Source organism: Mauremys reevesii, linkage group 3 (genome assembly GCF_016161935.1).
Source record: "Mauremys reevesii isolate NIE-2019 linkage group 3, ASM1616193v1, whole genome shotgun sequence".
In the NCBI taxonomy this organism is placed as follows: Eukaryota; Metazoa; Chordata; order Testudines; family Geoemydidae; genus Mauremys; species Mauremys reevesii.
In genome coordinates, this window is record NC_052625.1 from 69,873,376 (window position 1) to 69,899,617 (window position 26,242).

A 26,242-nucleotide genomic window follows, 5' to 3' on the forward strand; every position below is an offset into this window, starting at 1 on the left:
TGGTCTGGAAGTTTATGACAGTTTTGAATTGCTGTCTGACCTACTTTTCTTGTTTGAATAGAAGCACGGTAATTGTTCCTCACCATTCAGTAAAACTTTATCCCCACAGTTGGTTCTGCTGAGAGGTTAATTAGAAGTTGGTACTCCTAGTACTGACCTATCTATGGAATGTGGTTTGGGGATTTTGGGATACAGCTATAACTGCAGTCTGCCAGCATACGGGGTAATTATATATTGAAGTAGTCATCATGATGATTTTTCAAGATATTTTATTACAAAATAAACCTCTCAATACACTGTATGTAGTGATAAGCTAAAATTCATTTAAAACTATGGTGAGAGACAGAGAAGTGGAGGTCATGGAAGGGTTCAACATCTTCTGAGGTACCCAGGACCCATCTCCAATGATTCTGTGGGAAAACAAAATCAGTTTGAGACATTGGAGTTAATCGCCCCTCAGCTTCAATAAAAGGGGGCTGGGGTCAGTGTTTTGAGAGAAGATCACTCAACTCTAGAACGATTTCCCCTCCCATTCTCTTGCAAAGCTTGAATTTGTTGACCAACAATTACCAACAAATTGTTGAATTTGTTGTTGCAAAGCTTATTTGTTGTCCCAGACTTTCTCTGAGGAGTTTTACCTTTTTGGTTTTGTATGTAAATAAAAAACAAAATCCTAGATTGTACACGTGCTTGGAGCCTTGAAGAGAGGAATCCTTAAAATGATAAAAACAAATAGTTGCAACATTCATCTTGGGATACAAGAAAACATTTCTATTCACCCAAAAATTAGTCTAGATCCTTCCTCCCCATGAACTCAGTGTGCCTTCTCTTGGTGGCTGCAGTCCCTCATCTCTCTTCCATTGTTGTTGTGCTCCCCCTCTCCTTGTTGCACCAGTGACTGTGCTTCCTCTCCCTTCCCCACTTCAACAGCTGTGCTGCTCCTCCCAATTATCCCTCTTATTAGCTATTTCGGTGTCTCCATGGCAGCAGTCCACTCACAATCAGATGAGGAATTAGGTGGGGGAAGGGGATGAAGAGGGTTAAGACAGAAGCTTACTGCACATATACTCCAGTGGCCCCTGCTGCACATCATGGAAGCCAAGATGTTGATGTGGCAGAAGTTTAGTGTTGGAAGCTGTGCTGACTCAAAACCAGAAATGACAAGAAAGAAGTTTTGAGGCTATTTGAGTGACATTGAACAAACTATAGCTCCTTCAACCTGAAACTTGCCTTTATTTTGGAAAGTGGTGGATTATTTCCCCATGTTGTCAGAATCTGAACTGGCTTCATATACAGTAACAGCCCCTTTCTACAGCTAACTAATGCAAAGGTGGGGGCACTTGAACCAAGACTGGCTAACTTCACAGTCTGAATTAAACCACTGCTATGAAAACAGTATAGTAATGTGGTTGCCCTTCTAGAAATGCAGTACAAAACATGGAGAAGACCCAAAGGATGATAGTGAAGGGAGGATGATTCAAAATAGTAGAATTAAGTCATTTAAAGCCTTTAAATAACCTTGTAATTATATCTCTCCACATAAGTTAGAACAGACTGGGCATACTGAAAGTGGGAGGCCAACCCCATTGGGAGTGGGAGAACCAGATTATTGAAAGAAATTGAGGAAATCTTATGCCATAGGAAGTTTAAATTGAAAAGTAATGGAGTCCTGTATAGGGAGATGTACAACAACCAGGAGATGGAAATCTAATGATAGTAATTCTCAAGGAGAAAGTGCCTTGTGATTTATTAAACTGCAGTGGACATCTTGGTCCAGAGAATGCTACTTAACTGATGAAGAGAAGATTTTATCAACCACAAATCTGGCAAGAAGATGCTAAATTGTAAGCAAAATGTCAGAATTTCACTTTGTTGAAGATTTCAGAAAGACATAAAGTACCACTTGCCCAATTAGAAGACCATTTTATTAGAAATTTGTGATGGACTACTTGACACTCTCTCATTAAGGAAATGAGGCTTATGAACGCCTTAACAGAATACTACAATTCATCTTAGGAATGCTGAAAGAATACAAAATAGAGAACTGTTGTCTCTATTGAACTATCTGTAACTCCAAATACTCTTCCATGGTTTACACTCTATTGCTTCCTCCCAATGTCTGACCTGCATGCCACATCCTCTATTGTAGGAATTAAGTATAGCAGAAGGCAAAGCAACAGCAAGACTTTGGATGCTACTACCAGGGCAGCAAAAAAGCTGAAGCCAGCCCTGGCTACTACTACTGTATGGACTTCAAGAAAACGCTGGCAACACATGAAGAGTTGTAAGGAGATCACGGAATGCATGTTCAGATGTTGCCTAGATCAGAATTGGAGCCAAATTATTCAACAGGAATACAGAACTGAGAGAGAAATTTGTGGCAATCAGTGGTCTTGAGACTGCTAGTTATGACCAAGAAATGGCGGTTTTGAGAGCTTGTAATGTAACATTCATTTACCTCTTTGAAACTTATGTAGACAGTAATATAAGGATATATAACCTGCATGAAATTATTTTTGTAAACTTCTGCAACTATCTAGCTGGATTTGCAAGCTAGTTACATTTTTGTCAGCTTGATCTGTGTAATTTAACCCCATTTTATTTTCAAGATTGATTCAGTTTGAAAACCATGTTTTTGTAACTAAAGGAAAGCCTATGCCAAAAGCTGGCGCAAGTGATTGCCCTATGAATGTGTGTGTACGTGGCGGGGGAGGAGGAATGATTTTCTTTCTTCCCACCACCAAAATCCCAACTTCTCTTCACAGAGTTCTTCCTGTGTGAAATGCCAACTCCACAAAGTTTGAATCAAGTATTTGATCTGTGTTTTATGAGGGCTGAAAATCAGACAAAACAAGTTCATCTTTCCCTAAATACGCTTGCTTTATAGGAGCGGGCCTAGTCCTTGGAACAGCTGTCCTCTTTTTATGCACTATAAAACTCTCATTTCAGTTAAATCCTCTCAAAACATACCTCTTTTGTAAGGCATTCACAAATGGCCACAGCAAAATAATCTGTGAATTCCAACTCATAGCATCTCACTATGGGTCGGTGGAGTCTAAGATTGCTGAGGCCCGGAACATGTCTTTGTTGTAAAGTGCCAAAAGTACAGGTGGTGCTTAATTAGTAAATAAAGCTGGATACATCTGTAACAGAGACCACATGGTTATTATGGTGCCATTAGGGGAATAGTGAACTCTGTTTCCCGTCTTTAGTTACGCTTACACGTAATGATGTAACTTGGTATGGAAACCTTGTTCATAAACCTCCTTGCCTATTTTTGATGGATTGGATGTGGTGAAGAGAGAGGAGAGATGCTGGAGGCTGAATCACTTTCTTGTGGCTATGGAGAGGGTGAGACTGAGGAACTTCACACAGGAAAGCCATTCTTTACCCTCAAAAGAAATTTAGTTTCCCTCCATAGTATGACACATAAGACCCTATCTACATAAGACTTGCAAGAGTTTAAGAGCTGTGCTAAAGTATAGGTTAAACTTAGTTGTAGCTAAAATGTTAAATTTAGGTTTCGAGTGCTAGTGTAAATGGGATCAAAGAATTTTAGAATCATGTTGCCTATTGCCAGTTTTCAATAAATTACTTGGGTGTAAATCTGGAGTAAATACACTCATGATGATGGAGTAACTGTAATTTACATCAGTGTGGCTGACATCAGAAAATGGCCCAAAGTTTCTACTTCTCAATGTGTGGCTCTAGTCTGAAAAGTGACTATATAAAAATGGCATCTTTTTACTCAATGACACCCTCTTACCAGAGAAAATCAGGGAAATTTGCTGCCGTAAATGACAAAAATAGTTTTGTTTGTTACCCGTTACTTCCATTCGCTGTGCAGGGCCCACACAGGTATCACGGAATAAGGGGGATTGATATAGGGTCCCCTAACTGGACCTCAGCTAGTGCCACGGCAGGCCCCCGCCCGCTGCCCCCCCGGGGCTGAAGCGTGGTGAGCGGGCAGCCAGCCCGACTGAAAGCGGGGCCAGAGGGAGCGCTGCCGGCTGCCGCCGGGACCCGCACTGGGGCTCGCCTGGGTAAGGCAGGGCCCGGCGAAGCCCAGGCTGCCGGCTCTAGGCCCCCACCACAGCTCCGCTGTCCCGCCACAGCCTCGCTCCCTAGGGGTCCGCCCAGCCTCCCCACACGACCCTGCCCTCTTCTGCCCTGCCACCACAGAGACACCAACTCGCCAATCAGCGAGGCCAGAAGCCATCGCCACGGCAACCCTGCTGACCAATCCACGCTGGTTCTCTGCCTGTGGGTCTTTACACCCCCGGCCTCCACCGTTCCGCTCCACTCTAGCGGCGCTGTCCAATCACAGGCCGCGATCCGCCCTGTGGGGCGGGGGAAGAAGGGGGAGAGCAAGGGCGTCCAATCGCGGCCGGGCTTTTGCTTTCGTCACCCAATGGAGAGCCGCTTTGCCCGCTTCTGTGCACTCCGCATTCCACGGGAGTCGAAGAGGGCCAAACCCGGCTGCCGCGGCCTCCTCTTCGCCTCCCCTCACCCGATAGCGCGGAGTAGCCGGCGGTTGCTTCGGGCTTTGTCCCAGGCCGGCTCCCCTCCCCCGCCCGGGTTCGTGTCTGCGGCCGAGCCGCCTTTTCCTGCCTCTCGCAGCGCTTCTCCCCGAGCCGCCCGGGTCCGCGGCGCCTCCGGCAGCGCCGCCCCCGCCTCTCGGGGGCTCGGGCTCTGCCGGGGGAGGAGGGGGATTAGCGCTGCCGCCGCGGCCGGGCCCGTCTCCTGCCCCCTCCCCCCGAACACCATAGGCGGCTCAGGCACCAAGATGTCCAACCGAGTGCTCTGCCGGGAGGCCAGCCACGCCGGCAGCTGGTACACAGCCTCAGGTAGCGGGGCCGGCCGGGCGCAGCCCCGGCCACCGGGGGGAGGCCGGGGAGGGCAGGAGGTTTAGGGGCCGCCCCAGTGGTGCCCTTCGCGGGGCGGCGGGGGGTCGCTGCAGGGTGTCACCGCCGCGGGGCCGGGGCCGAGGCAGCTGCCGAGCGGACGCTCCGAGGGGCCTGATCGGCCCCGGCTGCGGTGTGTGGTGTGGTCCCGGCAGCTGCGGCGCTGGCGGGTGTCGGGCTCCGCGGCCCTTTCCCAGCCCCGCGCTGGGTCTGGGGGCCGGCTGGAGCCGGAAGCTGAGTCAGCGCTTTTCACCCCGGAGGGGCAGGTAGGCGCCGTGGCCGCTCATCCCGGCGCCGCCAGCAGGGCCCCTGCCTCCCTTCCCGGGGTGGGAGCTGAAGGCCCCGCCTCCGGTGCTGATACTGGGAGCCGCGGCGGGGAGGGGGCCGTGCGGGGCACATGGCGCCGGGTCCCGTTCACACGCTAGGAAAGGCAGTTCCCTCCCAGGCACATGCTCCGAAGCCCGCGGGCTGCACGTGCAGCCCCATGTAAAACCGTGCAGCGAATCCCCGAGTGCGTCTGCAGAGCAAACTGGCTAGTAAAAGAGGACTGGACGGGCTCATTGTGTCGCTGACTGGCTGACCCGAGCTGCCCGTGTCCCTGGCACCGCCGTACCCAAAGCATCGAGGCGGGCAGCGGAATGTGGTATGACTAGGAAAGGGAAATGTAAATTGATGATAGAAACGTAGGAATTGCTATATCAGGATCAAACGAGTGGTCTGAGATCGTATAATACCTCCGATGGTGTTGGAGGATGCTGGGTACCTTATAGGTGTGAGAAACTGTAGTGGACAATTATGGAATAACCAGTTTATAAGGCAGGTTCCTGAAATAACTTTCTAATGTTGAGATATGGTAGAACATGTAACAATTGAAGCCCCCATTTAAATGTAGGTAAGGTGTAACCCTAATAAACATATACCTAAAATGCTCAGAATGCAGTCTGATGTGTGAACCTAAGTAGAACAGAAGGAATAGAAGACTACATTGATGACCAATCCTGTACTTGTTTAGCTGGGCTGATGATTTAATGGAGTCTCTCTCTTCCACCTCCCTTTATACTGTGTGGTGATTGCATTGTATTATCTTAAAATAGTCTGTGGAGTAATTCATTTCAAAGAGCCAAGCATTAGTGTTTTTTGGCCTGCAAAACACTAACTGGGATTTTACTTTGTAATGGCATATATAATCAGACATGTTATCGTAATGTATAATAAAACTGGCTTATATAGGTTGGTTATGCCTTTGTGTCTCTTGCATATGAAACTTCTTACGAAGTGGAGTGCATAAATGGATGGGTATATGTATGTGGTCTTGCCTCATAAAGTTAAGTAATTTTACACCCATTATATCAACTGTGTAATTCTCAAAGCTGAGATAAAATCTCTTAATGTAAGTGGACCAAAACTAGGTTTTTTTTAAAATAACTTTTGGCTTTCAATTCCATTGCTGTTTCTCTTCTTCCATCCTATCATCTTACTGAAAAATCACTTTTGAGATTGATAATGTGGGAACTCACTATCAGATACTATAGGCTAGCTTTTATTTTTATGTTGATGCAATAATCCAAAACTAAAATGTTTTTATAGCATTTAATAATGTAAAAATAATACTCTTATTTCTGCCCTCCAACCTCCATAGTGAATTTAATTATGTAGGTGTCATATATTGGCTAGAATCAAAGATCTTGTGGGACAAGCAGCTATCATAGCAGTTTTTCCTGCATTTTTAAAATGCAGGAAACAGCATTTGTACTGCTGTTGCTTTTTCACCTAGCCCATTTCTGATGGCATTGTGAATAAAAGTGAAGTGAAACTGATCTGATCCCTGTGTGTTTTCCCTATTCTTTCTGCTGGCCCTTTGGGGAAGTAGAAGATGCAGGTGCTGTGCACACTCTATGGAGTTGATGGGGTTAGAGAGACACTAGCAATGTCTTTTCCTGTAGTCCAAGCAGCAGTGAAGGAGTCTGTCATTGGCTATTGCACATGGCTTCTCCCTTTCAGTGATAGCAGTAAAGTGATAGATAGTGATCTGATCAGTTTCAAGCTGTCTGCTGGTACTTCAGGTGATTCGCAAGAAGCAGGTGATTGTGAAGGAAGGTGGTGAAGGTTGAGCTGGACAAAGGAAGTTGTTCTTAAATTTGGATGTGTCACCAGGCCATCAGTACAAGTTTTGTCACATGCTTTTTGGAATGTTGAGGTCTAGGATAATGCAGGAGAAAAGACACAAAGACAGGAAAACATAAGAAGAGGGAGAGACAGGGAGATGAAATGAAATGAGTAGCTTGACTTTAGTGGGGATATTTTGTAACTTGAGTTTTATTTCCTGGAATTGTCCACCTAGTTCAGTGTAGTAGCAGTCTTTCAGTTGGAAAAATTGTAGATGTGATCCACTCCAGGAAAAGACTTAAGATCAAATTTCAATTAAATCTAAAAAATAAAATTCTAATGCTTTACTAACTATTCTGTATAGACACCTCAAATAATAAATGTATTTGAATATGAGGTTACATATTTCAGCACAAGTGAGGACATTCAAAAATTGTCTTTCATGGTAACATTAACTTACCCAGATTGCATTTATTTAATTAGGTTACTAAATTATCTTCTCACATGACATATCAATTTATTAACCTAATTAGGAAAGTGTTTTAACCCCCCCCCCCCCCCCCCCATATTTAAACCTGGCCATGCAGCAACTGCATGGCTGGAGCTAAACATGGTTACTGTCTGCACACAACACAGTTAGAGTTTAGTTACCCAGTCAGCTAAGAGATGCCTAGGTTGACACATGACTGTCTTTCTGTATTGGTTCAGCACACGCTGTTTGGGCAGATGGTACACCTCAACAAGCCTGTGTAACTAGTTTTGTTCAGTTGTGCTTCACCCAGTTCTCTGCAGTAGGACATCTTAAGAGTGCATTGCCCTACGTGCTTTTGTATGCATGTGTTCTGGGTATTGACTGTGAAGACAGTATGGGATAGCTGGCCAGAGACTTGTCTCAAGGAAAAAAATAAGCAGAGCACTAGATGTGGAGACACAGACGCACATGTGAAGGTGGAAAAGCTGACATTTGAACTCAGACTGGACCATATTCTAACTAGGCACAAAATCGTGGTCAAAATTTGTTGTGTGGATGGAGCCTTATTGCTACTTTATTTCTTTTAGTTAGTTTTTTAAGAAATAAGACATTTGAAGGGAAAGAGCCATTGTTTGATAGCTTGACAGAATTTTAGCCCCCCGCCCCCTATTGTCCACACACATGCAAAGCTTTAATCCAGGTTTGAATGTTCTTTGAATCTGGGCGTGCTTGTCTGGCAGGAGGTATAGATGAAAGTCCAGGTTTCACTTTAATGAGGGATCTAACCTGCCTACTTTGTAGTGAGGATACAACTGAAGATTGGGTTATGATAGTCCTCCAGTGCATTCCCACAGTTCTGCAGGGCCTATCTTTTCTGGTCCTTTTACCTACTCTCTTCCTACTCACCGCCTTCACACCAGAAGTCACCTGCTGGTTTATGTACACTTGGTTGGTATTTAACCCTTCATTCAGCATGCTCCATTTCTGCAAAGTTCAGCTCATTTGAACAGCATGGTAAGATGCCGTCTCAGGGTGCTGCTAGCTGGCTGGAGGATCACATCAAGGTTCTGGTTGCTCTCTGGTGTGAGTATAGTAAGGGAAACACAGTTTTGGGAGATGCAGTTGAAATTTGCATCTCTGCAGGAATATTTCAAAGAGACTGGGGGAGAAGAGGGATCAGGTGGATGACAATTCAGTGTTGGGGGAGAATTAAAAACCTCAATGATACCTACTGCAAGGCAAAGGACACCAATTGAATGTCCTGCAATTCCTCATTTACCTGCCCCTACTATGAGGTGTTTGACCAGATGTTCAATGCTGTTGTGAGTACAGAGCCCAGTGCCAGGCCTGATGGGCTTTTTGAAGTGGAATGGTCTGATATTTAGACTGGGGGTAGAGGAGACCCTCGTGGCAGAAGACCTGGAGCAGACTTCATGGCCAGAGTTACTGGAGGATGTCCTTATGCTGGATTCCATGGACCTGTTCAAGGATCTACCCAAGGAATGGAATGTCGAGGAAGCAGTCAGAGGTGGAGACACAGTCAGGTAAGAGACAGCTATCACCTTTAACATCATTATGGGTGGTGGTGTACGTATGGGGTGGGGTTTGCTGACTTTTGACCAGTGCAAATATTATTACAGAGGATATTGCATGCTATGAGGTGGCATTAGCTTCAGTTGAGGGTAGAAGCTATGCTTTTTCCCTCTTCCTACTCCATCCATGTGTGATCGAGGATGGATTCCGGGATGGGAATGGGATGGAGTTTAAACATGCAACTAGTGATTTATTCTAAGATTTAACTGGTTGTTAACACACTTATTCAACATTGGGATTACAGGTTTAACAGGAATGAATGCATATATAATATGGGTACTCTGTGCTCTGTTTATAACTGTTATACTGGGATTAGCACTAAAGCATTACCTCACTGGCTGTATTAAGTGGAAACGTCCCTTGGTGATGGAGGTATTTGGCCTCCTTGGTTTGTGACATGTTGTCCAGGCCAGGGGAGATGGATTGGGGTGGGGTGGGAGAACTATTTGTAGCAAGGCTGTGCATCCTCCTAGTTCAGTATCTTGTTTATGTTTGCGGAATCCCATTCCCCCCTACCTCTTCCCCCCCCCCCCCCCCCAACTAGCTGATAATGCTTGATGATTTTGTCAGTGAAATTCCTCGGCAGGGTAAACTTGCTATACCTATCCCTGTAGCTTACTAGCCTTGTCCAGTCATTGATATGCTGATCAGGTACCAGGCAGTTAAATAATGCCTTGGCATATATAAAGCTGATCCTCTTCCAGTCTGGGATCCCCAGTAGATCAACATCACCCAACATTATTGCATTGTGAAATAATGTTAGGACCATCACTAGTAACAGGCCCCTGGTCAAGTAGGCCTTACTACCCCTTTTGCCCCCCACAATTTAAAAAATATTTTAATAATATAAAATACTTAAATTGCATCTGTGGACTGGTAACCTGGGATACAACTGCTTCTAATCATTTAAATATGTTTTGTCTGAAATAAAGTCATACCAAGTAAAGAGAAGTATTTACTTGTGGCCTTTCTATTATGCAGAATGTAAAACAGATACTTTTTCTTTCTTTCCATGGTCAACAATATAATACTCTTTCATTGTCTTGTTAGGACCTTTCACCTCTGCTGGGCCCAGGCTTCTTGGGGAAAGGACTCTAGGGGAAAAGGAAAAAGGAGGACCTGGTGCAAGAAATGGCTAATGACTTTGGATGCAATTTAGGTGTGCACTTTGAGTTCCGGAAGGAACAGCTAGGGCAGAACAGGAAGGAGGAGAGAAACTGGTCATGGACTATCTTGAGCATGATCAAAGGATGAGGGAACAGGACTGACAGCAGCAGCAGGAGCTGTTTTTCAGCTTGCTGCCATCGGGGGAGTCAGTTGCTCAGACAACAGTGGCAGTGAACGCTCCTCTGTGCTACCATGTCCTGCAGCTGATGGACAACTTGGGGTTGGTGTTGGTTATTAGCCATTCCATGTACTCCTGGAATGGAAGTGTGTATGGGCAACTTCCGGTCACGCAACCCTCATGCCTTGTGGGACAAGGAGACCAGGTGCACTGATGTGCAGTTCCATTTTCAGTGAGATGGCATTGATTGTGACAGTTTACCCACTTGTTGCCAGCTGGGCTGCCTGTATAGTTCTTAAAGTATATTTGTACTACTGCATAATAAAGTATTTTTTCACTATTGGTGTGTGAATGCTTGGGGAAACAAGGAAGAGGCTGGAACCTCTATCCAAAGGTTTAATAGGTTGCTCAAAATTACATAAAAGCAGTAACAAATTGATAAATTGGTAAGTGTACTAAACACTACATGGCATGCACATTTCCTGTGCATCTCCCCCGAGCAGTGCAAGAATGTTGCATGCAAAGCATCCCTTACTTCTGGACCCATCCCTAGTCATCAGAGGTATGCTTTCTGGTTGCCTTTACTGGGCCTTCAAAACAGCAGTCTCTTGAGCACGTCCCCAGTAAGAGCTCTCTTGTCCTCACAAATGTTATGTAGTGCACAGCACACCCCTAATAATATGAACGGCATTGGGCATGCTGGCATTCAAACAGATTTATAGTTTATGCCATCTTGCCTTCAGTTGGCCAAATGCATGTTCTGACTCCATCCTACGGCTGCTCAGTTAAACCTTCTTCTGCCCAGTACTCTGACATCAGCATATGACTTCATGAGCCAGGGCAGCAGAGGATAGACAGGTCCTCTAAAATATCAAGGGGGTTTCTGTGCCCACTGTTAACCATAAAAATAACAGGAGTACTTGTGGCACCTTAAAGACTAACACATTTATTTTAGCATGAGCTTTCGTGAGCTACAGCTCACTTCTTCGGCTGCATAGAATGGAACACACAGACAGGAGATATTTATACATACAGAGAACATGAAAAGGTGGAAGTATGCATAACAACAGGAAAAATCTAATCAATTGAGATGAGCTATCATCAGCAGGAGGAAAAAAAACTTTTTGACGTGATAATTAAGATGGCCCATAGAAGGTGTGAGGAGAACTTAACATAGGGAAATAGATTCTCTGAAACTGTTAACCATGTTATTTTGGTGGAATAAGGTCTCTTTTAGGCCAAACAGGTATGCCAGAGCTCATGAATTCCTCGGTGTTCTACATCTTGCTGGTGTAGCCCACGTTGGTGTTCATGAACAGGCCTGTGTGATTGATCAGGATCCGCATAATGCGCAAGTAATATACTTTCTGGTTGTGCTCCTTGTGGTGGGCAACCGTCTACATGCATGCCAGTAATAGCTCACGTTTCAGGAGCTATTAGTTCAAGAACATTAGCATTATTCACTTTGGGTAAACCACAGCAATAATGGCCTGTACTGGGTATGCAAACACCACATTGGAGAACAAGGGGTTAAGGAGCAGTTCTGGAACCCGGTAGCTAGAGTGACCAGATGTCCCAATTTTATAGGGACAGTCTTGATTTTTTGGGGTCTTTTTCTTGTATAGATACCTATTACCCCCCCGCATCCCCGTCTCAATTTTTCACACTTGCTATCTGGTCATTCGACGGGTAGCACCCACACACTCTGCACCAGCTGGAGGTGGAGCTTAAAAGGGGAAGCAGAGCAGCTCAGAATGGGGCAAGCAGTGGAAGGGAACAGATGTCTGCTCTGAGCTCTGGGTAAATAACAGCCCAGGAGCTCATGTTGCCTGTGACCTGACCGAGTCTGCAAAGGAGAGATTGGTGATTGTGTGGATCAGAAACTTGTATTTTTGGTTCCATTCTTTCATTTACCCTTAAGCGGGCAGGGGGGACTCAGGCAGGAAGGGATGCAGCTATTTAGCACCCCAAGGTGCAGAACTTAGCTGCCCACCATCAGGGCCTGGTGTGAAGGCTCCACAGGGTGGAGTTGTAAAGAAAAAGGGAGATGTCAGGGAGCGGGGGGTGGGGAGGGGAAACCACTTGCCATACCCTTGCCTGACAAGAATGTGGCACTGCTAGTGATGGTCACCCTTCACATGGCCTCAGACACATCCACTGCCTCTACCCCAACAGTTGACTTGCCAAGGCAAAACTGGTTAGGCCCTAGGGTGACCAGATCAAACCACTAAAATACCAGGATACATTAGTATGCTGTCAGCCCTGCCCACAGCCCACCCCTGCTCCTCCCAGGCTCTGCCCCCACTCTGCCCCAGGTCCCACCCCCTCACTATGCCCTTCCTCATCCCCTGGCCTGCTGCTGGCTTGCTGCATCCCTCCTCAGTCCCCCACCCACCGCTTGCCTCCTCACCCTCTGCTCGCTCGCCTCTTCACCCCCCCGCCACTCACCCCTACGGCGCCGACTTCCCCTCTGCCAGGTAGGTGCTTGCCCTCCCCGCCTCTTCCTGCCCTCACTCTGCCCCCATTCCGCCCCCTTTCCCCCAAGTCCCTGCCCCTTCTCCACCACCTCCCCTGAACGGGCCGTGTCCCTGCTCCCCCCCCCCCCCCCCCCGAAAGCGCTAAGCGCCAACAAACAGCGGTTAGTTGGTGGGACGCACTGGGAGCGGGGGGGGGTGGGGGGCTGCAGCACGCTGGGGGGTGGGGGGGAGAGGGTGGTGAGGTGGGGGAAGCTTGGCTGCAATGTTGCCCCATGGGTGCTCCAGCCCCGGAGCACCCATGGAGTCAGCGCCTCCCTTCTGCTTGCCTCCTTATCTGAATATCGGGACAAATGGTGTCCCGATTGTACATTGATTGGGACATGGGACAAAGGGTTAAATACTGGGACATCTGGTCACCCTGTTAGCCACAGACCTGTAGCAGTCTGGGGTAGTAAGCTTCCAGAAGGCCATAACAACAACCCACTTCTGGTCTGGTATGGCCTTCCTCATTTGAAGGTCAGGTGAGCTCTTTACATGGCTTTGTGAAGGTGTCAAGTATCAGAGGGGTAGCCGTGTTAGTCTGGATCTGTAAAAGCAGCGAAGAGTCCTGTGGCACCTTATAGACTAACAGACGTTTTGGAGCATGAGCTTTCGTGGGTGCATCCGACGAAGTGGGTGTTCACCCACGAAAGCTCATGCTCCAAAACGTCTGTTAGTCTATAAGGTGTCACAGGACTCTTTGCTGCTTTTTGTGAAGGTGGCCTTTCTTGAGCAAAAGTTCTAGAGCAACTCCTGTTCATCCCAGAAACACACAAGTATGTAGTCTTGCCACTCTGTGCTTGTGGTCCTGCATCAGACCACTGGTCAGCCTAAGAGGAATCCACAACAATCACAACTGGCATTATCTGTCTCCTGTGCCATGCACCCAGCATGCATGATCTTCTTAGGGTTGCAGGTTGCTGCCATAATGCCCTGTGCTATGTCTCATACCTTCTATTTGCATCCTGCTGCATTAACAGAGCAGCCAAAAGCAGAAATAACATTGTGCTGTGTTGCAACCATGCCTTTCCGGTATTGGAAGGGACAGAGCATGCACAGCCAGAAGTGCTTTTACTTTGATCTGTTGGCAGGCTAAGGATGCCTCTGCACAGGAGCTCAAAAGACAGACAAGTTGGCCCACAATGCACCATAAAACATTCTAAAGTGACTCAGTTAGTGAGGTGCTAAGAATCCTTGGATATGCCCCTAGAAATCAAAGCACCTTCCCCTGGTTGCTGTAGCTTCACTGTAGAGGTGTCTACATGAGTCTGATGTAAATGTAGCCAGGATGGATTTGATTTAAGTCAAATTGATTTAAATCACTAGTCAGGAAGACTCGATTTAATCATGGTTTTCTACATACAAGTGCGTTCTTGTTGGTTGTTATAACCTTAATACATATTCTTCACAACTCAGAGATAGATGTAGTTTTCATTTTTAGAAGGTACACACTATACGTTTTTAAACAGTGATTTATTTTGAAAACTTTTCAGATTAGTTTTACAGCTATATCAGAAAATGAATGATTGGTTATTTCATTTACCAAAGGTAATTGAAGCAGATATTTATGAAGTCATTGGGAGGTGAACTATCTCCAATTCAACAGGTTAATCATTAATATTTGGAGGATTTTCTTGCCATGCTGTATTAGGAGGAGAACATCACCAGACAAACATTTAAATTATTTTATTTAACAAAACCAACAATGTTAAGTATTCTGGATTTTTTTCTTTAACAGCAAACATATACACCTCTATCCCAATATAACGCAACCCGGTATAATGTGGGTTTGCATACAACGTGGTAAAGCTCTGACATGCTGCTCAGAGCAGCGTGTTAAGGGTGCCGGTCCAGGCCGGGGCTGAGGGTTTCGATAAGGGGCAGAGGGTCTTGGGGGTGGTCGGGGCTCCCTGCCCCACCCAGGGTCTGGGGGGTAGGAGCTGTGGAAGGGCACTTTTTGGGCCCCTGCAGTCCCAGAGTGGCCCGGAGGATTAGCGGGGGGCCGGGAGCAGCCCACTGTGCTTCCTTTGCCCCATCCCCAGCCATGTCGCTCAGGGGAGGGGGCTTGAGGGAAGGGATCCCCCTGCACTCACCAGCAGCGGTGAAAGCGGAGCAGCCCGGCCCCAGCTCACTCCACTCCGCCAGCTCCCAGGCGCAGCGCTCCGCTTCCCGCCACAGGTGAGTGCGGAGGGCGTCCTTTCCCCAACTTCCCCGCACTCACCTGAAGCAGGAAGTGGTGTGCTGTGGCTAGGAGGTAGCACAGTGGAGCGGGCTGGGGCCGCGTCGCTCTGCTTCCCGCTGCCGATGAGTACGGGGAGGTTGGGGAAAGGACGCCCTCCGCACTCACCGGCAGCGGGAAGCGGAGCAATGTGGCCCCAGCCTGCTCCACTCTGCTACCTTCCAGCCGTAGTAATCCACTTCCCGCCGCAGGTGAGTGCAGGACCTTTCCCCAGCTGCCCCCCAGTGACACGGCTGGGGCTGGGGCAAGGAAAGCGGAACGGGCTGGGGACGTGTCGCTCCGCTTCCCACTGCAGGTGAGTGCGGGGGGGCATCCTTTCCCCAACCTCCCCACACTCACTGATGGTGGGAAGCGGAGTGCCGCGGCTGGGAGCTGGCAGAGTGGAGTGGACTGGGGCCAGGCTGCTCCGCTTCCCACCACTGCTGGTGAGTGCCTGTCGGGGGTGGGGTGGATAGAGATCAGAGCAGTCAGGGGACAGGGAGGTTGGGTAGGGGGTGGGATCCTGGGGGTGATTAGGGAGAGGGGTCTCTGGAGGGGGCGGTCAGGGAACAAGGAACGGGGGGGGGGAGCAAAGCAAGTTTGCTATAACGTGGTCTCACCTATAACACAGTGAGATTTTTTGTCTCCCGAGTACCGCATTATATTGGGATAGAGGTGTATTTTAACAAAACAGGCATATGTCCTTCGCTTCTCACATTTGTCTCCAGACGACTTCTCCTTGTGCAGATCTATTCTGCCCCCAACAATCTTCTATTCATTGAACTTTTAGAATCTATGCACTTTTAGAGAGAGGTAAGGGATTGACTCTGTGTACGCAAATTTGCAGAGAAACAATAGAGTTGAGGTCTGTTATTTCTCACCTCTATGTATTTATTTAAAAACCTTTTCTCTGTTAACAAGCAAGTTACCTCTGGAGACAAATCCACAGTTTGAGAACTGCAAAACTAGGCATCTCTGATGGTATCTTTTAGACTGAGCACTGAGTCCCATTGGGTAGATAGAAAGATTAATCTAAATAATCTATACAGAAGCCCCTGGAGCCCCATAAGATTGGGTCCCTAATCCATGAACTATTCAAACTCATTTACAAAACTTTTTTTAAACATTACATGGATATATTTTCTCATACTATAGAATTAGAATTTATAATCCCTATTGCATGATGAGATATCTTTGAGCTATAATGTATCTTAATTAAAACTATCTTTAAATAGGTTTTTTCCTCAAAAAGCATTTTATCAAAAAAATCCAATTTAAATTAAAGAAAAAATCTGATTTTTTTAATTTAAAAAACCCACCACATTGATTGTTATCCATCTGAGTGTGGCTCTGCAGTGTGGATTCTTGTAGGCAGGCTTGGCTAACTGGGGTCATGGACCTAGTCTAACTCTCCAGTGAAGACATAATCAGAGAGGTAAACTTGGTGCCTGTTCTTGCAGCTCTTATTTATAATAGCAGTGAATAGTCCCACTGGAATCACTAGGATTCCCTGAGTATGGGGTAATCTGTGGTTATGGGTTGCAGTGTTTTTGGTCCTTAGTTTTCATTCTTTATACACTTCTGATGTTTATATTTTAATAAGACTCATTCTGTCTTCTGCAAACTTGACCAGCTGCAGCCTCCGAGTCTCTCCAACTCAGTTGGAACACTGTGTATCAAGAAGGGAATAGATGCTTAAATAGGCTGCTAAAATCTTGGTAGATGCCAGCAGAGAAGCTCTTCATTATAATTGCTTAACTTCATTTTTTATTTTCAATCCCTCTTCCCCAGCTGAATGAAAAGTCTGTTCCTCAGTGAGGTCTGTTTATTTGTAAAGTTTGTAAAGTTTCTTTTTTGAAGCTGCCTGTTATTGTTTAGCTTAAAAAATGTTCTGAGGAGAGCTTTTTAGGAAGTTAAATATATGGGTTATCGTGAAATTATAGCTGCTATTGAGTTCAGAGGAGCATTGAAATGGCTTTTGTGTCCTACCCTTCTAGTTTAATAAATACTTTATTTAACATGTATATAATGCCTACAGTTTACTAGACTGATAGTAATAGATACAGTCTCTGCTCTGAAGAGTTGACAGTCTTAAGAGGCAAGTAGTGATATAGGGGAGGGTAAGTGAAAGGGATACTCATGGCTATACTACTAAGATTCCTATGTTTTTGATTGAGCACCTTTTATGGTGGTAATTCATTCTTTTTTAGCATTTACTTAATGTGACAGGTGTTTTTGTGGGGTGGGGTGGAAGGAGGACTGTAGATGGAGAGGCAAGGCGTGTAAGGAAAGAACTGGAAGAATAGAGGGTAGTCTAAAGCACCTTTTTCCATAGTACCTAAGCACTGATGTGGTAATGAGTCAAAGTGCGGACGGGGGGTAGAAAGACAAGGTAGGTGAAGAGCATAGTAGTGATATGGTTATTGTGTCACAATAGAATTCAAGAAAGCCCAATATTGGTGTCAATGACTGTCAGGATGTAGGGATTGTTAGACTGATTCTCTGGTGCTAGCAAAGGCTGTATGAGGTGTCTTCCGGAAACAAGGACCTTTATAGACCATTTGAGAACCTCTTTCTTGTTTTCCTGTTTGTGCACACGTGCAAGAGCCTATGGAGAGCTGCACCCTGGAGCAGTTAGTGTCTGGTCCAATGGGTAATGTGGAGAGGAGCTTCATATGGAGTAGTAGGGTTGTGGGTACCACTGGTGCTGTGCAACATTTTACCAAATGGTGACCACTAGCAGGAGCCTTCCACATACTAACTTTAATTTAAAGCTTTATTTTAACTACAGTCTGTGGTTCATATGTTGCAAAACCTAAAAATAAAATTAAACTTTTTATGAACTTTCAAGATATTGAGCAAAATGAGTGTGTTTCCTTTTACTATTAATCTTCCACCTTTTTTTGGAACTTGATTGTAGAGAGTCATCATTGGCTCTTACAAGTTAATGATGTCCTACCATTCTTCACCTGGCCACAGATTTTTTTTTTCCACCTGTTTTTCTGTCACTGGAGGAGTAATCAAAGCATCTCTCACTTGTATCTGTGTTTCTTTCCTTAAACATGGAATATTAACTGACAGGTTTTGTTTTTAAGTCCTTCCCAGGGAAATTGTGGAAATGAATATCACAAAAAGTGTTGGATAATCACATTATTTTCATGAATTCTTTTTCTTACATTCACTCTAGACTTAGACAACACTGTGATGGAACATGGTGTTAATAATTAAAATGTGATATTTAAGATTACATAATCTTAAAATGGCAAACTGCTTAATGTACTAGAATACAATTTTTCAGACTTTTCATTAGGTGGATCACCAAATATATCAGGGATGGCCAACCTGTGGCTCTTCAGAAGTTAATATGAGGCTGTAACGATGCTAGTTCTGGCGGGACCCAACTGAGAGTGCCAATTCAGGACAAATTGCTTAAAACAGGGCAGTTACAGCCCAAGGCTGGTGTTTTTCCACCTCTAAGGCAAACCAAACCAGCCAGAGAAAGAAGACTTTGGTCTCACCCCACTGACTAACCACAAGTCATACAAGTGTCAATTCCCTTAGACACTCCAGTTTCCCAGTATCACCACCAGTGCCACTCGTTATGGGGACAAATGGTTATGAAAACCAACACCCCAGTAAAAGAAGAAAAAGGGTTCTCTCGATCCCAAAGAATCAAGCCCCAGACCCAGGTCAATATACAAATCAGATCTTACCCACAAATCACGCTGTTGCCAATCCTTTAGAATCTAAAATCTAAAGGTTTATTCATAAAAGGAAAAAGATATAGATGAGAGCGAGAATTGGTTAAATGGAACCAATTACATACAGTAATGGCAAAGTTCTTGGTTCAGGCTTGTAGCAGTGATAGAATAAACTGCAAGTTCAAATCAAGTCTCTGGAGTACATCCCCCACTGGGATGGGTCATTCAGTCCTTTGTGTAGAGCTTCCATTTGTAGCAAAGTTCCTCCAGAGGTATGAAGCAGGATTGAAGACCAGATGGAGATGAGGCATCAGCCTTTTATAGTCTTTTCCAGGTGTAAGAACACCTCTTTGTTCTTACTGTGGAAAATTACAGCAAAATGGAGTCTGGAGTCACATGGGCAAGTTCCTGCACACTTTGCTGAGTTACAAGGCGTATCTGCCTTCTCTCAATGGGTCAGTTGTATAGCTGATGGTCCTTAATGGGCCATCAAGCAGGCTAGGCAGAGCTAACACCAACTTGTCTGGGATGTCACCCAGAAGCGTAGCATAAGTTTGAAGTACAGACAGTATAGAGCCAATATTCATAACTTCAACTAAAAAATGACACATGCATACAGACAGCATAATAATAACCAGCAATCCATAACCTGGCCTTAGACACCTCATTTGACCCCTTTATACAAGATTTGGTGCCACTACAGGACTTTGGTTGCAACCATGTTCTGTATGGTCCCAGATTATGTCAATAACGTCACAGCGGCTCCTTGTATAGGCACCGACTCTGGGGCTGGAGCTACAGGTGCCAACTTTCCAATGTGCTGGGGGGGGTGCTCACTGCTCAACCCCTGGCTCTGCCACAGTCCCTGCCCCCTCCCCTGAGCTTGCTGTGCCCTCACTCCTCTCCCTCCAGAGCCTCCTGCACACCACAAAACAGCTGATCAGGAGGGAGGGGGGAGGCACTGATCTGCAGGGCTGCCGTTGGGTGGGAGGAGTTGGGGGCGGGGAGCTGATGCAGGGCTGCTGACATATTACTGTGGCTCTTTGGCAATGTACATTGGTAAATTCTGGCTCCTTCTCAGGCTCAGGTTGGCCACCACTGGAATATATTCTAAACAGGTACTTTGAGACATCCCAAATGAAGAATTCAGACTCTCAGTATATCTCACCCTAAATATGAAGTTGATAGTCTTTCTCTTGGTATAACCAGTAATATTATACAATAGGCCTCTATAGCATACTTCTTTTCAGTTTGAATTATATTTAGCGTACATTTATCAGAGCCAAATTTTTCCTCTGAGCTACACAGTAGCAGTACCTCACTTGTTCAGGTTCCCATTGACCTCATTAGGATAGCAGATTGTTGAAGGGAAGTACTGCTTTGAGGATCTGGGTGGAGTTTTTGCTCTGTAATTTAAAGTATATAGACTGAGTGCTTGTTAACTTTTTTTTGGTGGTGGAAGAGAAGAATGAACGGAGACTTAAAAGATTATTTGCCGTAAAGCAAGTAAATTGCAAAGCTTGTTAGAAGGGCTTCTTAAGGGAATGCACAAAATGTGGCTTTTGTTGCAGCGTGGTGGTTGCTAATTGTACATCTCAATTTCTGTCCTTCAGTGACTTTGTATAGATTTCATTCTGTTCAAATTTTGATTTATCTTTATTAATGAAATTAGTGGAACCCACTGCTTGTGTTCTTTTTACATATCTAAAATAGGACTTCAAGCCTAGGATAGGATAATTTAAGTTTAAAAATATATAAAGAAAGATCACACACATAATTCTAGTGTTTTCATGCCTATACTTGCAATCTTAGGTTTATATAAGTTTTGTCTTGGTGTCTGATTTATATGCTATGCTGGCATCCAGTAATGTAGAAGTATATATTCTAATAGCAGGATATATGCTCATCATGAATAGTCCCTCAGACTCAATTTTCTGTCTCACAGGACCAAATCCTCGTTTTTGTGTAGATAAAACTTGTGCTGATCAGGATTTTTCAGAAACAGTGGCTAATCAAATGAGTCCAGTGTCCTTTGAATCATTGTTTTAATTTTCCTTGTATAAGGTAAGGAAGGGAGGATATATATTTGTTCCATACCACAGTTTTAAAGAAGGCAATATAATCTGGTGGATGATAAATCAAATTTGACTGTATTTGTAAATTAGTCTAAATGTTCTCCATTCCCCTCCAAGGTTCACACTGACAGGAAGAAAACTTGTTTAGTGCCAGCCATTAAGTGTACTTATTACTGTATTGAGGGACAGTAACTAGTCGTGCCAATCCACAAGATTGCACTGTTTACTTAGCTTGACTATTTTAACTCCCTCCTATGAATTAAGAATTAAAATAATAAATGCATATATAGTAGTATTTTATTTTAAGCACTTCATAGTGTTGAATCTCATTTGTCATAGTTAGGAATGGGGAAGTACAAGACTTGAAAAATCTGCCGACTTGTGGTGAGTAGGAAGCTTTCCTGGATGAGTGCAGAAAGTGATGACAATCGAAAGTTTCATTTAAAAAAACTAGGGCTGTTGATTAATCACGCAATTAACTCAAAAAAAATGAACTGCAATTAAAAAAATTAATCATTAATCGCATTGTTAAACGATAAAATACCAATTGAAATTTATTAAATATTTTTGGATTTTTTCTACATTTTCAAATATACTGATTTCAATTACAACACGGATGTTTACATTTATGGGAGATACTGCTGACTGCTTCTTATTTACAATGTCACCTGAAAGTGAGAACAGGTGTTCGCATGGCACTTGTGTAGCCAGCATTGCAAGGTATTTACGTGCTAGATATGCTAAACATTCATATGCCCCTTCATGCTTCGGCCACCATTCCAGAGGACATGCTTCCATGCTGATGATGCTAGTTAAAAAAAAATGTGTTAATTAAATTTGTGACTGAACTCTTTGGGGGAGAATTGTATGTCTCCTGTTCTGTTTTACCCAGATTCTGCCATGTATTTCTTGTTATAGCAGTCTCTGATGATGACCCAGCACATGTTAGTTTTAAGAACACTTTCACAGCGGATTTGACAAAATGCAAAGAAGGTACCAATATGAGATTTCTAAGGATACAGCACTCGACCCAAGGTTTAAGAATCTGAAGTGCCTTCCAAAATCTGAGAGGGATGAGGTGTGGAGAATGCTTTCAGATGTCTTAAAGGAGCAACACACTGATGCAGAAACTACAGAACCTGAACCACCAAAAAAGAAAATCAACCTTCTGCTGGTGGCATCTGATTCATGATGATGAAAATGAACATACGTCTGTCCACTCTGCTTTGGAACATTATCTAGCAGAACCCGTCATCAGCATGGTTGCATGTATTCTGGAATGGTGGTTGAAGCATGATGGGACATATGAATCTTTAGCGCATCTGGCACATAAATATCTTGTGATGCTGGCTACAACAGTGCCATGCGAACGCCTGTTCTCACTTTCAGGTGACATTGTAAACAAGATGTGGGCAGCATTATCTCACTCCAAATTGTAACCAAACCTGTTTGTCTGAGCGATTGGCTGAAGTAGGGCTGAGTGGACTTGTAGGTTCTAAAGTTTTACATTGTTTTATTTTTGAATGCAGTTAATTTTTTGTATATAATTCTACATTTGTAAGTTCAACTTCCATTATAAAGAGATTGCACCACAGTACTTGTATTAGGTGAATTGAAATATACTATTTCTTTTGCCTTTTACCGTGCAAATATTTGTAATAAAAAATAAAGTGAGCACTGTACACTTTGTATTCTGTCATAATTGAAATAAATATATTTGAAAATGTAGAAAACATCCAAAATATTTAAATAAATAGTATTCTATTATTGTTTAACAGTGCAATTAATCAGTGGACAGCCCTAAAATACCCCAGACCAAATCTACTCAGTATGATTGATAATTTTTTTCTGAAAGCAAGCAGAATGTAAAGGATGCAGTGTTATCTTAGTGCACCAGTACTTTGGCTATTGCTTAGAGCTTTGCATGGCTATACAGTATAAATGTTTAATTCTTTTAAAAATCCTGCTAAACTCTTGGAAAATATTTTGTGGCAGAATCCACAGGTTAATTTAGTTACTGTGTAAAATGTTTCATTAGTATTACATTTCTTGCCTTCCAGTTTTAATCAAGGTTCCCTTGTTGTACTGTAACAACTTGTTTTAAAACTGGAACTTGAAGTTTTAGATTTTCAGTGGTTTATAGCTCAGTGGTTTGAGCATTGGCCTGCTAAACCCAGGGTTGCAAGTTCAATCCTTGAGGGGGCCACTTAGGGATCTGGGGCAAAAATTGGTCCTGTTAGTGAAAGCAGGGGGCTGGACTCAATGACCTTTCAAGGTCCCTTCCAGTTCTAGGAGATTGATTGGTATACTGCTTTCCCCAAATCTGAATGTTCTAGCATATCTTAAAAAGGAAAATACTTTTGGCATTTGTGCCTTGTTTTCCTCTTAAAAACAACCAAAACCAAAACTTATTTTTATACTTTTTCTGCTTGATTATTTGCATTAGAAGTTCAAATCTTGGTTGTACTGTTTTTCCTAGAACTATCTTTAGGTGGCTGGAGACTAGTGAGATTATGACATCACACGTACCACATACCAAATAAGCAAAACCTGAGCATTTGCGAGAGAAAGAGACTTACAGTGCCCATTTAAAACATCTGATTTTTCCTTCTGATTTAACTCAGATGTCTAAACTGTTGGGGGAAATTAAGGGTTAAGAGAGCTCCTATTCCACCTGCTCCAGTTATATGTACCTCAGAGGAGCAGTGAAAGCAGAAGCTTGCATATCAGTCTTTCCCTATTGGGGGTCTTCTCACCATCCAGTTAGAGTAGGGCCACTGCCTTTCATTCGGGGACAGCTGGTCACTGTAAAGCAGGCACAATGAATGTTATATTTGGTCTGTAATGCTGCTGCTCACTCCAGGTCTGCTTTTGGAGGAATGTTTGGCTTACCATGCCCCAGGATTGGGCTGCTCACTGCTGTTTCCAGCTGTCATCAGCTGGGCGACAGTTTATTGCCATATAATCTCATTTAAAATTCAAAGCTGTTGTGAAAAGTTGCCGCTGCTGGCAAGTCAGAGTCAGCTATGATGATACTGAATGAAGGAAGGTGAATTTTGGAATACCTGGCACTAAACTTCCAGAATGCATACATCCTTCTAGGCCTCCATTTTGGAATGTATCTGAGGCCATGAGCTCTGAGTAAGATGCTGAGTGCTGTGGAGAGGTGCTTGAAGAGTCCCAGAATACATTAATAAAAGCCCATTAATAAGGCATATTGCCGTGGGGATGAGGGATGAGCTGAACCATTGTAAGGATAAGAAAGCCAGTCAAAAATGTCATTCAGTCTTTGCCCTTACAATAGCTTTGGTTAACGTAGATGCATCATCAAAGACTGTACACTGCAAAATCTACCCTGGTGGAAGTCATATTATGACATGTTTTGCTATTGGCTATATATATGATACTAAACTTTATTGTAATAACCACATTATTAAAGTGTTGCAGCCCTGCTTTTTATAGTGCTGCACTGAATAGAGTTGATTGAAGCTGTTGGATGGAGGGACAGCAGAAAAAGCCAGATCATCTCATTTTCTAATGTAAGAAAATTTGAAAATGGGGCGGGGTAGAAACGAGAAGCTATTATTTTGGCATGAAAATTCTTGTATGGCACCAGTTTTCCAGGGGATGTTCATTGGATCTTTCCATCTAGACTGTGAAAAAACACCCCTCTGAATGACAAAAGTTTTCATAGAATCATAGAATCTCAGGGTTGGAAGGGACCTCAGGAGGTCATCTAGTCCAACCCCCAATGAAAAGTGCCGGTGTGGACAGCACTTCAGCTAACACCTCTCGTTGGAGGTGGTTTTATTTTGTCATCGGGAAAGCTCACTCCCGGTGATAAAGAGCGGCTACACAGTGCACCTTACAATGGTGAGGCTGCAGTGGCACAGCTGCGCTGTTGTAAGGTGCGCAGTGTGGACATACCCTGAGATGCAAAACCTCTAGCAAATCAGACAGCTCTATTAACATATTTTCCCCTCTCCATCTTATTCTGAATAAACTGCAGTGGCCGTCTGCTTCTAAGCAGTGTCCTGTGATCTCTGGGGCAAGCTGAACCTAAATTCTGTTGCAAGATCTGCAGGACTGTGATGTGGGCGGGGGGGGGGGGAACAGACTGGAAATTCAATTACAACTTTAATAAAATTTTAAAATGCAAGTTTTTAAATACAGTCCGTATAATAGCTCCTGCTATTTAGTGTATTAAATTCCATTTGTTTTACACTGTCTGCACATCTTCCATTTTCACTATGCCAAAGCTTTTTTTATTAACATATAGCTGCATTGTAGGAGTTGTTTGGTGAAGCTGGATGTCTTGGCACCTGTAGGCATCAGAGGCAATTTGGGATTATGGGGTAAGCATATTTGCTGGATGTTTCTGCTAAAATAATTATCAGTGATTTGGGTTAGCCATATTGGCATTTAAGCTGTCATCTTCAGGTTTCAAAATAAACACCCCATAGAAGTTAATATGGGCTAGTTCACACGCCTTTTATCTGTTTTAGGTTCCTTGCTGACTCACAAAGACAACACTGCATTGATTTATCTTGATTTATGTTTTCTGTGTTTTCTTCACAACCATAAATGGCTAAAAAATCATAAAATGAAAGTTGCAGCTCAGGAGATAAGTCTGTGCTAAGGGATGGATTTTATAGCAAATTCTGCAGATGCAGAATACGCAAGGCCATGCTTGTAGCTCCCTGTCAGAGAGTTGCCACTGGAACGGGGATTTAGGCAGCCTTCAGTTTGCCGTCTTAAACTTCAATTTCAATCGTTTCATTAGGTATCACCATGGCTCTGGTACATATAAAGTAATCATTACACTCCTGTTACTGAAGGGAAAAATAAGAGGCTGAAGAGAAGTAAAAGAGGAAAATAAAGTTTTGAGGGTTGAAAGCAAGATGGCATTAGCGAAAAATACATTGAATTAAACTGCGAGCTCTTGGGGAGATAATTTTTTTCTGAGTATGTAATGTGCAATAAGGTGGTGATTGTGACTGGGGCCTCTGGCTGTTACTACAATACAAATAATTTAACCAAAGTGGTAAGCATTATAGGAAACAGTCTGAGGGGAATGCACACACACAGGGTTGTGGATTTATTGAGATGTTCACGTAGCAAACCTTGCATATATGTGTGAACTTATTGTAACTTTTACACTTTTCCCTATTCCCACCCTTTTTTGTTGCTCTCATTTGTCATGTCTGTAAACATTGTAAGCTCTTCAAGGCAGGGGTCACCTCTTCTATATAAGGTTAACAATTTTTGCAATCTTTCTTGGTACTTGAGTAATTTTGTCTTTGTTTTAAACTTCAGATTTGGCTTGTATCTGCCGTAATCCACAGTGAAGAAAATCATTTTAGCTTTGAGTG

The 26,242-nt window shown here is 44.0% G+C and overlaps 1 protein-coding gene and 1 long non-coding RNA gene across 11 annotated transcripts in view; one reads left to right on the forward strand and one right to left on the reverse strand.

The window, feature by feature from the left end:
- Positions 1-249: 249 nt before the first annotated feature.
- LOC120400895 lies at positions 250-4,438 on the reverse strand. 7 transcript variants are annotated; one of them, XR_005596140.1, is made up of 5 exons: positions 4,241-4,438; positions 3,223-3,340; positions 2,971-3,143; positions 511-713; positions 250-410 (listed from the first exon to the last, which is right to left on the reverse strand). It is a non-coding gene; the product is annotated as an uncharacterized LOC120400895 (long non-coding RNA). The 7 variants fall into 7 exon arrangements; XR_005596136.1 differs by having other exon boundaries at positions 4,193-4,438; XR_005596141.1 differs by having other exon boundaries at positions 3,223-3,392; positions 4,193-4,438.
- Positions 4,439-4,469: 31 nt separating this feature from the next.
- Positions 4,470-26,242, forward strand: part of MEMO1 (mediator of cell motility 1) — a 55,585-nt gene continuing 33,812 nt past the window's right edge. Inside the window, exons 1-2 of one of the 4 annotated variants that reach the window (XM_039530188.1) lie at positions 4,732-4,847; positions 8,868-9,026. In XM_039530188.1, coding sequence (XP_039386122.1) covers positions 8,936-9,026 — 91 coding nt within the window. In that variant the 5' untranslated portion in view covers positions 4,732-4,847; positions 8,868-8,935. Of the gene's footprint in view, positions 4,848-8,814; positions 9,027-24,329; positions 24,410-25,160; positions 25,226-26,242 lie in introns of those variants that run through there. The other 3 variants (XM_039530189.1, XM_039530190.1, XM_039530192.1) reach the window with 3 other exon arrangements.